The sequence below is a fragment of the Tursiops truncatus genome, chromosome 1 (genome assembly GCF_011762595.2).
Source record: "Tursiops truncatus isolate mTurTru1 chromosome 1, mTurTru1.mat.Y, whole genome shotgun sequence".
Classification (NCBI taxonomy): domain Eukaryota; kingdom Metazoa; phylum Chordata; class Mammalia; order Artiodactyla; family Delphinidae; genus Tursiops; species Tursiops truncatus.
The window spans coordinates 147,234,332-147,246,803 of NC_047034.1; the positions used below are offsets into that span (position 1 = coordinate 147,234,332).

The 12,472-nt window shown below is 51.3% G+C and overlaps 1 protein-coding gene across 1 annotated transcript; it reads left to right on the top strand.

Annotated features, from left to right (window-relative positions):
- Positions 1 to 7,575: 7,575 nt before the first annotated feature.
- Positions 7,576 to 11,067, top strand: BEST4 (bestrophin 4). The gene is made up of 9 exons (XM_073790715.1): positions 7,576 to 7,727; positions 7,820 to 7,914; positions 8,507 to 8,740; positions 8,929 to 9,083; positions 9,489 to 9,566; positions 9,860 to 10,045; positions 10,146 to 10,226; positions 10,338 to 10,492; positions 10,666 to 11,067. Exons 1-9 carry the CDS (start codon positions 7,576 to 7,578, stop codon positions 10,937 to 10,939), a joined length of 1,410 nt encoding a protein of 469 aa, XP_073646816.1. The 3' UTR covers positions 10,940 to 11,067.
- The last annotated feature ends 1,405 nt before the right edge of the window (positions 11,068 to 12,472 follow it).

A 12,472-nucleotide genomic window follows, 5' to 3' on the forward strand; every position in this document is an offset into this window, starting at 1 on the left:
CGCGGTGGCTTCTCTTGTTGTAGAGCACGGGCTCTAGGTGCGTGGCCTTAGTTGCAGCACGTGGGCTCAGTAGTTGTGGCGCACAGGCTTAGTTGCTCCGTGGCATGTGGGATTTCCCGGACCAGGGCTCGAACCCGTGTCCCTTGCATTGGCAGGTGGATTCTTAACCACTGCCCCACCAGGGAAGTCCCGCATGTGTCTTTTCGAATTATAGTTTTCTCTGGATATATGCCCAGGAGTCGGATTGCAGGATCATATAGCAACTCTATTTTAGTTTTTCGAGGAAACTCCATACCATTTTCCATAGAGGCTGCACCAATTTACATTCCCACCAACAGTGTAGGAGGGTTCCCTTTTCTCCACAGCCTCTTACGTGATGAAAAGTGTTATTTGTAGACTTTTAAATGATGGCCATTCTGACTGGTGTGGGGTGGTAGAAAGGTGGGATCTTAACCCCTCTGAATCCCAGGATCACAGGCTTCTTCCTGGGCTTGTCCTTTCACCTCTCTGCTCACTCTGTACCATCCAATCAATTATTAACCTGTTCAGTCCTCAAAGATCTGAGAGCACCTAGTAAGTGCCAAGCACTGTGTGTATAAGATTGGTCAAGGTTGCAGCCCTCATTTAGTTTACATTCTGCTTGATGGAAACAGATAATAGGCAAGTATATAAACAAGGTAGCTGCAGGCTGTGAAAAGTGCTGTGAAGGAACTAAACATAGGAGCAACCAAAGAGCTTACTTTAGAGACAGTAGCCAGGAAATTCAACAAATATTTATTGAGTACCCAATTCCTGTCAGTTTTATCTTCCAAATATCTCTGAAATCTATGCACTTCGCTCCATCTTCCCCAAGCACCCTAATCTGGGTCACAGTCTCTCAGGTTGGGATAATTGCTACAGCACCTTGCTGGACTCCCTGCCTTTAGTCTCATCTCCACTTCAACCTCTCACCATATGGATATCCCACCCAGTCCCTCATCAGGTCCACAAGAGCCTGCTTCTCTCACCTTGCCCTCCATGACCCCTGAATGGAGAAACAAACCAGCCAGAGAGGTGGAGAAATATTAGTAGTTCAGATGAGTGAGGGGGAGAGGGGAATGGGGGTGGGCAGGAAGGCCTTAACTGCCATACTCTAGAGTTTGGTCTTTATTCTACAGGTCAGCAATTTTCTAGGGGGGTAGATGGTAGAAGTGAGGCCAGAAAAAGCAAATCCACAGGGGAAATGGGGCTGAAGCATGTATAGTTTGATAAGGCATATTTGATACTGCAATTTTTAAAATTTATTTATTTTTGGCTGTGTTGGGTCTTTGTTGCTGTGCTTTCTCTAGTTGCAGCAAGCAGGGGCTACTCTTCGTTGCGGTGCGCGGGCTTCTCATTGCGGTGGCTTCTCTTGTTGCGGAGCACGGGCTCTAAGTGCGTGGGCTTCAGTAGCTGTGGCATGCAGCCTCAGTAGTTGTGGCTCGCAGGCTCTAGAGCACAGGTTCAGTAGTTGTGGCTCATGGGCTTAGTTGCTCCGCAGCATGTGGGATCTTCCCAGACCAGGGCTCGAACCCATGTCCCCTGCATTGGCAGGCGGATTCTTAACCACTGCACCACCAGGGAAGTCCTGATATTGCAATTTCATATTTGGAAAATAAAGCAAAATGTCTTTGTATGAGTTTTCTAGGGTTGTCATAACAAAATACTACAGACTAGGTGGCTTAAACAACAGAAATTTATTTTCTCACACTTCTGGAGGCTGGAAGGTCAAGATCAAGGTATTGACAAGATTGATTTCCTCTGAGGCCTCTTTCTCGGTTTGTAGATGGTGTCAGTCTCCCTCTGACTTCACATGATCTTTTTTATTTTGGAGCCCCACGGAGCCCCCCCGGAGCCCCCCCTCACCCCACCCCAACCCTGTGCCTCGCGGCATGTGGCATCTTAGTTCCCAGACCAGGGATCGAACCCACACCTGCTGCCGTGGAAGCGCAGAGTCTTGTCTTAACCACTGGACCACAGGGAAGTCCCACATGATCTTTTTCTGTGTGTCCTAATTGCTTCATCTCTTGAAGACATCAGTCAGATCAGATTAGGGTCTACCTCAGGACCTCATTTTAACTTGACCGTTTTAAAGGTCGTATCTCCAAATACAGTCACAATCTAAGGTACTGGGGGTTAGGAGAAGTCAAAGCTCCATCCATCTTAGGTTTTCATACAGGACTTTTTTTTTTTTTCAGTTTTGTATTTTTTATTAGTAGGCTTTATTTTTTAGAACAGTTTTAGATTTTTCAGAAAAATTGAGCAGATAGTACAGAGAGTTGTCGTATACTTCCCCCTGCCCCTGCCCCTGCACACACAGAATTTCCCCTATTATTATCATCTCACATTAGTTGGTACATTTCTTACAAGTAACTCTTCAGTGGTTTCCCATTGCTCTGAGAATGAAATCTAGAATCCTTGCAACCGTCTATAAAGTTCCCCCTAATCAGGCCCTGCCTAACTCTCTAAACAATCTCCTCTTGTCTACTTTGCTCCAGCCAGGCCTTCTCTTTCTTCCTCACACATAATACCTGTTCTTACCTCTGGGCCATTGCACATTTATTCCCTCTGCCTGGAATACTTTCCCCCTAGTTTTTACTTATTACTCATTCATTCTCATCTTTTCTGGCTTAACTCACATGTCACCACCTCAGAGAGGTCTCCCCAACGACACTACCTAAAGTTGGATTCCCTTAACAAATTAACCCATACAGGACTCTTCAACAAAGAGATTAACAAGAACAATACAAAAAACAAAAAGCAAGTTTATTAACACGTAGAGCTTATGTATACATGGGAGATATCCAGGGAAAAATGGATAACTCTCCCATGTGGCTTAGAATTTAGGCTTAAATACCATCTGAGTAGGCTTTCCTGCTGGCGCAGTGGTTAAGAATCTGCATGCCAATGCAGGGGACATGGGTTCAAGCCCTGGTCGGGGAAGATGCCACATGCTGTGGAGCAACTAAGCCCGCGAGCCACAACTACTGAGCCTACGTGCCACAGCTACTGAAGCCCATGCACCTAGAGCCTGTGCTCCGCAACAAGAGAAGCCACTGCAATGAGAAGCCCGTGCACCACAACAAAGAGTAGCCCCCACTCGCCGCAACTAGAGAAAGCCTGAGCGCAGCAACGAACACCCAACACAGCCAAAAATAAAATAAATTTTTTTTAAAAAGTACCATCTGAGTAGAGAAAGGGGGAGGGGAATGTAGGCCTCTTAGGGGAGAGTAAATAATTTCTAGGAAAGATGAATGGGTCCTTAGAAGAATGAATGGGAGGTATGATAGTTTATGACAAAAGTGGCCTGGATATGATATAGAATTCTAATTTCCTCTCCCGTGATATGAGATGAAACTCCCAGGAAGGGGATTTATGACCATTGAGTTCCTTTTGGAGGCTCTGTCTTTAGGCAGTTAAGGGGAGTTCAGAGAAAGCCTCTCCCTGCATTTGCTGTTTTTCAAGTGCCTACAGCTCAAAATAATCAATATGCCAGAGTGGCATATTTTGGGGTGGCATATTCCGTAACCATCACTGGCTCCTCCCCTTGGGAGGTTAACAAGGCTCCTGAGTCCTCCTCCGGGAGCCACAGCATCAGGAGGACATCCTCCTGATGCTGTAACTGGAGGGGCTGGCAGCCTGTTCTGCCTCCTCCCTCAGTGTAACATATGCTGCCATTAAGGGATCTTATGCACCTGCCACATACCAGGCATGGGGCTAAGCATTTATCTTCTGGACTGCTCACAGTAACCTTATGATGTGGATGTGATTATTATCCCCATTTCACAGATGAGGAAACCGAGGCTCATGGGGCTAAGCCTCTTGCCCAAGGTCATATGCAGCTACCAAGGGGCAGAGCCAAGATCTGAACCCAAGATGTCTGACTCCACTATTCATCATTGCCCGACTTTTTCTTTTTGTTTGGCTGCTTGGTATGTGGGATCTTAGTTCCCCAACCAGGGATCGAACCCGTGCCCCCTGCAGTGGAAGCACGGAGTCCTGGACTGCCAGGACTGCCAGGAAATTCCCCTGCTTGAGTTTTCTCAGAGCCATAGTTCTCTGACCTTGCATCTGTCCTCCTATACTACTCCATGTCTCCCTGTCCCTCTTACTAGTGCCCTTTCTCCTCCCCGCAAGACTCTCACAACCCCCGCTCAAGCTGAGTTTTTTCTGACCTCTCTGGGTCTCCATCCCCCAGAGGATGCTCTCAGGCCCGCTGCTAGTTGAGCACGTATCCCACACTCCTTGCCCCTTGACAGCTCAGAGTCAGAATCTCTTGACAGTATCAGGTCACAGAGGTCGAGGGAGTCTTTCAAGAATGAAAGATACCAAGTAAGGTTAGGACTCAGGAGGGGCCGACTGGATTCAGCAATAAGGAGATCTCAGGTGTCCTTGGTGGTGGCAGAGGTGGAAGTAAAAGAGCTGGACCAAAAAGAAGAGAGATGCTAATAGCTACAGTAGCATTTCATGCTTACCAAGCGCTTTATAAATATTAATTCATTTAACAGTCACAACGACTCTGTGAGATAGATACTATCATTCGGTTTCCCCAAGGGGAAATTAAGGACAGAGAGGTTAAACAGTTTGCTCAAGGTCAAGGTCACAAAGGTAGTTCACAGTGAAGTCCGGATTTAAAAATCTGGGCGGTCTGGCTCCAGACTCCATGCTGTAAACTGCCAAGTCATATATATATACAGCTCTTGGCTGTGAGGAGGGGAGTGGGCATTGGTGGTTAGGACTGGAAGAGAAGGAGAGGCAAGAGCCAGAGGAGGATAAAGAAGGGTGGGGAAAATGATTTACAGGTGGAGTGGTTCCCTCTCCTGGACCATAAACCAAAGGGACCTGACAGCAGCTGGGAAGGGAGATAAAGTGACCGAGGAAGGAGGGGCTGGGTGGGGCCTGGGGACTGCTCCCTCCTGGGGCGAGTCTTCAGGTTCTGTACCTTTACCCACAGCTCTGTGGGAATTCACGACCCAGTGATCCAGAGAGTTGGTAACAGGCAGATGTGAAGGGGCCTCACATGGGGATGGGGGCTGAGGTCTGAAATGCAGCCAGCTGGGCTGCCCTCAGGGAGCACTGTCAGAGAGAAGCTACCAGGACTTCAGGGCCTGAGCTCCCACAGTCCCAGGGCCTGGCTTCCCAGGTACCAGAGACTCTTTAAGTGGTAAGCAGCCCAGAATGCTCTAGAAAAGTCACAGATCAGAGCTTGGGAAGGGGCTGCATGGCCAAGATAGCTGAGGCCCCAGAGCTGGTATCTTGCCCTTCCCAGGTCAGGTCCTGGGTCTTCCAGACCTCCAGGACACACACATGGAGTCCTGTTCTTTCCACATATGGACATCTCACCTGGGCCCTGGAAGGAGAACATAACTTCTCAGGCCATGAGTTGGCTTCCAGACCTTGCTCATCCAGGGAGTTTCTTATAAAAATTGGGGAGGGGGACCCCTCAGGTTAAAAGATACATGCACCCCAATGTTCATTGCAGCCCTATTTACAATAGCCAAGACATGGAAGCACTGTCCATCGACAGAAGAATGGATAAAGAAGATGCATTACATACATAAATGAATGAAATAATGCCATTTGCAGCAACATGGATAGACCTAGAGATTGTCATACTGAGTGAAGTCAGACACAGAAAGACAAATATCATATGATATCACTTACACGTGGAATCTAAAAAAAAGGGTACGAATGAACTTAGTTACAAAACAGAAGTAGAGTCACAGATGTAGAAAACCAAGGGGATGGGGGGGGGTAAAATCGGGAGATTGGGATTGACATAGACACACTCCTATATATAAAATAGATAACTAATAAGAGCCTACTGTGTAACACAGGGAACTCAATTCTCTGTAATGGTCTATATGGGAAAAGAATCTAAAAAAGAGTGGATATACGTATAACTGATTCACTTTGCTGTACAGCAAAAAATAACACAATATTGTAAATCAACTATACTCCAATAAAAATTTAAAAAATAGAATAAAAAGAAAGGAAAGAAAGAGAAAAGAAAAGCCAAGCCTGCCTGGGTTCAAGTCCTCCCCAGCTTTACTGAGATGAATCAGATGCAATCCTGTCCTCAAGGGTTTCATGGGCTGGAGGGGAGAGCTCTCTGTAGATGGATTATAGGCCAGTATGATTAACTTATGCAAGGATGGACCTCAAAGGAGCAGTGAAAAGGAGTGAGGCCAGAGGCTGGTGATGGCAGGTGGAAGTGGGGGGCATCTCAGAGGCCTTATACCCAGATTAAAAGCCAGGACCTGGCACTGTTTGGCTCAGGGACAGGCAGGACAGGCATCAGAGGAAAGGTCTCTGACTCTCAGTCTCTGCAGGATTGCCTGGTTCTGGGATGCAAACAGTGGAAGGACCAGTAGGTGGAAACCAAAGGGAAAAGACTTGGCTTTTCATGGTAACAGCCGCCCAGGATAAATGCCTGCATGCTCCAGGCTCCAGGCATTGTTTCTCTGAATATTACCAACTGCCCTGTGAGGAAGGAGTTATTGATCCTGTTTTGCAAAGGAGGAAACTGAGGTTCAGAGAAATTAGGTATCTTGGACAAGGTTACAGAGAGCTAGAATTCAAACTCAGGTTTGTCTCTCAAGCTTGTGCTCCTAACCACCTCTCCATGCTTCCTCTCTTCAGAAAACACTTGCATTGAGAACCAGCTCACAGTGTGGGGGAAGGAGCTTCCCAGGACAGGTCAGAGGTGTGATGTAGTGGTGTTTGGCACAGTGCCTGGCACTTAGTCAGTGCTCTGCGATCAGCAGCTGTTGTAACACTTAATCATGCATCTGTCTTCTCACCTGGAGCTGGGACAGTAATTCCTGTCACCCTGGCTTCAAGGACATGGTGTGAACTGTGGGGTCAATGATGATGGCATTTATGACACTCAAAGGCCAGCCCAGCCCTGCAGGCATAGGGAGACACATCCAGTTCCCAGCACCAGGGAAAGCTGGGTGACAACCTCAATCCATCAATGATAACCTCAGTCCAGCCAAACTTTATGGGCCCAGGAGGTACTTAAGTGCTGTGGGGTGAAGGCTAGCCCAGTTCCCCTTCCTCAGCACAGGCTGCTGTCCAGAGCAGGTAAGTAGATGTGGGGTGCGGGTGAGAGTGCCCTGGGCCTTGAGAGACCAGCTATCAGCTTCGAGAGCAAGACTCCAAGGTGCATGGGTCTGGGCTAGAGTTGGATCTCCTGTCCTCAGCAGTTCAGGACCCGGTTACTCCTAGCCCTGCAAGTGGAAGAGGAGCTTAGGGAAGCTTCATGCATGAGAGGGTGTAGACCTCAGCTCCCCCTTGCCCTACCTCATCCTGGTTTGACCCACACACCACTGAGTCCTAGGGGGTGGGCGTGTGCTCTGTCTGCTCTGCAGCTTCCTCCCCCTTGTCTACTGACACAGGGTGAAGGCTGGGGTGGCGGGTGACCAGAGTTGAAGGAAGGTTGCCTGGGGATCTAAGGTGGGTGATGAGAAGGCAAGCTAAGGAGAAGGTTTGCTGGGGGAGAAGGACAGCTCTGGGAGCAGCTCTTGTAACCTTCTGCCCCAGGCCCGCAGCACCATGACGGTTTCATACACCCTCAAAGTAGCGGAGGCCCGCTTCGGAGGCTTCTCTGGCCTGCTTCTCCGTTGGAGGGGAAGCATCTACAAGCTCCTCTACAAGGAGTTCCTCGTATTCATCGCCCTGTATGCTCTGCTCAGCATCACCTACCGGTGCGAGGGTGAGGGCAGGGTCTCAGGGCTGGCCTGCGGGTGACTAGGCTGCCTACCTCTCTCTAAGCCAGGCCTCACCTGACATTCCCCAGGCTGTTGCTGACCCAGGAACAGAGGCTTGTGTATGCTCAGGTGGCCCGATACTGCAACCGCTCTGCAGAACTCATCCCCTTGTCCTTTGTACTAGGTAAGTTCAAAGAACCAGGGGTTCTCCCTTGTAGCCTCCTAACCATCTTTCCTTACCTTTGGGTTGGGTTGCTAGCTCTGAGGGTCAAAATTACCCCAGCGGAACCGCTTGGAGGGCAACCAGAGCAGGCTCAGCAGGCATGGGAGCTGCGTGTGGGGTCCAGGATTTCCAGAGGACTAGGCCCTGCCTATCACGTGCTGGACCCTCACTCCAAACAAGGCCCAAGCCACCTGCTGGCTTCACAACCCTCTGGGTACTGGAGGAGAACTGGAGAGAGGTGACACCTCCCTCCCGACCCCCATGTGAAGCAGGGCTCAGAGTTAACCATTGCCTGCACTTGAACCATCACTTCTCTTCTGCTTGAGGAGGTTTGCACTCTTCTTCCTCCCTGCCTGGGTTGGTACATCAGGGAGGGACCAAGAGGAAGAGGCTGTCCCCCTGACAGAGAGGCAGGGTGCTGGAGCCAATGTGTCCTTCCCCCTGCCTTGGTTCCACCTGGCCTGGACCACGCGCTCTGGGTGGGGGCAGGACACGCTGACTCCTGAGACCTCCATCTCGCCTTCCCGTCCCCCCTACCCATGATGGTGACCAGGTTTCTACGTGACCTTGGTGGTGAACCGCTGGTGGGCCCAGTACACAAGCATCCCACTGCCGGACCAGCTGATGTGCGTCATCTCGGCCAGCGTGCACGGCGTGGACCAGCGCGGCCGCCTGCTGCGCCGCACCCTTATCCGCTATGCCAACCTCGCGTCGGTACTGGTGCTGCGCTCGGTCAGCACCCGCGTGCTCAAGCGCTTCCCCACCATGGAGCACGTGGTGGACGCAGGTGCGCGGCCCACAGCCAGACGCAGGTGCCGTGCTGGGGGAGCCCTGGAGCGGGCGGGACCGGACCTGCCTCCCGGGCTTCCTGGGAGGGGAGGTTTGACCACTAGGAGGAGCTCCAGGGCCCCAAGGCGGTGAGTCCCCGGGGACAAGGATGAGTGAGTCTTCATCCCTCTCACTTCATCCCTGCAGGTTTCATGTCCCAGGAAGAGAGGAAAAAGTTTGAGAGCCTGAAATCTGACTTCAATAAGTACTGGATCCCCTGCGTCTGGTTCACCAACCTGGCGGCCCAGGCCCGGAGGGATGGGCGAATCCGTGATGACATTGCTCTCTGCCTGCTCCTGGAAGTGAGTCAGCCTAGGACCAGACCCATCTGCCCTCCTCCCCCTAGTTTTGCAAACTGGAATAATAATTTTAGTGCTTAACACTTACATGGTGCCAATTATGTACAGCACACTTTTGCAAGTGTGAGGAAGTGAGGAAACTGAGGCACAGAGTGAAAAGAAACTTGCTCAAGTCACACAGCTAGTTAGTGGAGCTGGGAATCATCCTCAGACCTGGCTCCAGGCTCTGTCCTTGCAGTTACTTTGCTAAACTGCTTTCCATCACAGTCACCCCAGCCTGACAACACCTCTGAAAGCAGAATGAGCCTCTAGACCTGGCCCAGGCCTAACGTGTGCTGGGCTCCCCTGTCCCCTCCCCATTCTTCCTTCCTCGCCTCCACTGACTTCCTCTTCCTGCTGTTCCACCAGGAGCTGAACAAGTACCGGGCCAAGTGCAGCATGCTGTTCCACTATGACTGGATCAGCATCCCCCTCGTCTACACCCAAGTAACTGCCTCTCACCTCCCCTGTCCCAGTGCCTACTGTATGTCCTGTGCTGTGTGTGACACTGAGAATTAGAGATGGTACCTGCCCTGGGACAGTTTGGTCCAGTGAGACACTCAACAGCCACAGGCTCATCTTCAAAGCCTCCCTGGACCCCCCACTAAGATGATCCCCTCCTATCTGGTGCTGCCACACCTTGCTACATGTTTTATTATACTTATTAGATCTGCCACTGGCCCTTGGGGCAGGGGTGGCATTTCTCCCTGCCCCACTTAGCCTGGCTTCCCTTTCTCCAGGTGGTGACCATAGCAGTATACTCCTTCTTTGCCCTCTCCCTGGTTGGCCGCCAGTTCGTGGAGTCAGAGGCAGGGGCTGCGAAACCTCAGAAGCTTCTGGAGCCAGGGCCAGCCCTGGGGGACCTGGACATGTACGTGCCTCTCACCACTCTGCTGCAGTTCTTCTTCTATGCTGGCTGGCTCAAGGTGGGCACTTCGGGTGGTCAAGACATGGGCCCAGGGCCCACCCCAACTCTGGGGTTAGGAAATAGGGCTCTAAGCCCAGAAAACACTCCATCACCTGCAGGTGGCAGAACAGATCATCAATCCCTTTGGTGAGGATGATGACGACTTTGAAACCAACAAGCTTATAGACCGCAACTTGCAGGTGATTAGGGGTCTGGTGGCAGCTCACTGGCAGTCTGGCTCTCCCTCCCTGCCAGCTCTCAGCCCAGGTATGCAGGAGAGGGGGATCCTTGTGACCCGCTGCCCGCCCCAGGTGTCCCTGCTCTCCGTGGATGACATGTACCAGAACCTGCCACCTGCGGAGAAGGACCCATATTGGGATGAAGACTCGGCGCAGCCGCCCTACACTGTGGCCACTGTGGCCGAGTCACTGCGGCCTTCCTTCCTGGGTTCCACCTTCAACCTGCGGTGAGTGGCCCACGCAGGCCGAGGCAGGACCTGAGTCAGCTCATGGGCCCCAGTTCCCCACCCACCCTCCGGGGTGCCCAGGACTCGGTCCCTCCTGCCCCAGGCCCCACTCTGGGGAGCCGGTCCCCCAGCTGCCAGAGGCTCACTCACACCGCCCTCCCGCCCACCTGCAGCATTAGCGACGACCCTGAGCAGAGCCTGCAGGTGGAGACGTCCCCTGGGCCAGCCCGGCCGGTGACTGCCGCGCAGACCCCGCTGCTCAGCCGCTTCCTGGGCGTAGGAGCGCCCTCGCCAGCCATCAGCCTCCGGAACTTCGGCCGCATCCGAGGAGCCCCCCGGACCCCTCACCTGCTGCGCTTCCGGGCCGAGGAGGGCGGCGACCTCGAAGCCGCGGACCGCATCGAGGAGGAGGCGTCGGGGTCAGGGGACGAGGCTCAGGAGCCCTAAGCAGAGGCAGCGGGGCCGGGCCATCTGGCTGCCTCCCCTAGGCCCTCCGGAGCTATTAGAGCAGCACTTCCATGCACCCTAAGCCGGAGCACTTAGGGACGACCCTTGAAAGGGCAGAAGAGCCTGAACCAGAGTTAGGAATGCATCCATTTTGGCTTAGGGGAGGTGAAGCTAGGATACAAGAGGCGAGGTACAGAGGACTAGAGCCAAGGGACACGATTAATTTCCTCCGCAATGCTGGGCTAGGCCGGTTCTTGAGGGAGCATCAGTATCACTGAAGGGCTGGTTAAAGTTTTGGGTACGACTCCCAGCGTTTGATTCATTAAATCTGGGATGGGGTCAAGAATTTGCATTTCTAATAAGTTCCCAGGGAATGCTGCTGCTGCTGCCCCAGGGATCACAATTTGAGTCATACATAAAAAGATGCTTAGGATATTCCTTATTGTGATAACCTCACTCTGATGAGGGGTCAAAGTGTGTGCTGGGGTACTTTTGCTTCATCTCTCATATTCAGTTTTGTTTACAATGAAAATATATTTATTACTGTGCAATTAAAATTGCTTAAAACTGAATTGGCATGCTCTGCCGATGGACTGAAGATGAGGGCTTGAGAGTCTGCCCTGAAGCTGATTCAACTGAGACGTGAGGGTAGTCATACACCACCCAGCCTAGACTTCCAGCATCTGAACCAAGCCCTTCTCTGCTCCTACCAACCAAACAGGGAAAAAGGACAGTTTAAGGGGTGAAAGCTGCAGGTCCATCCATCTCTGCGGTCGGACCGCAGCACTCAGCTGATGGTAGTAAGACGGGGCACTGTGGAAAACAGCCCCACAGAGCACTATGTTAGAGTTGCTGCTAAACTGACTTTCTCTAAGATTCCTGCCTTCTAAGCTCAGCCACCACTGAAAAAATTGGCGAATGCCAAAACTGAACATTAAGGCCAAAGGAAGACAAATGCCAGAATTCAAAGGAAGGGAGGCATGAAGAGTGTAGGCAGAGGTTGTGAGGACGCGCAGCCTCCTGTTGACTGACAGGATTACAGTGCTGGCTTCTACTTTCCTGCTGGGTGACAGGGGATACTGAATTTTTCTCAGCCTTGGTCGACAAATCTATACTGTGAAGACAAAGCACCTTGTGGTCACCATTCACTCAGAAGGAACCTGAGGTGTTTTGCTGGGTCTACAGAAGAGGTAGCCTTGCTCCAGGGTAAGAATGGTCATCTATGAAGGCAGTGCAGATGGATAGTTGATGAATTCAAGGCTCTTTAGAAAAAGAACCCCTTATCCTACGGACTGACTAGAGGGTGAAGGAGAGGAGGAATAAACATCAATGCCTTGTAGAGCTCAAATTAGAAGAAGAAGGCAAAGTGTTGCTGGGCCATGCCCAACACACAGCTCAGCAAACATCAGCTAATGTTCAGGTGGTAAGGGAAGATCACTGGGTGGGAAGGCCAAGGCCAGGTCTCCCCAGAGCCAATGGTAAGGTTTTAGAGGACTGGACTGACTTTTTGTCCTTAAGTTTTTGTACTAGAAA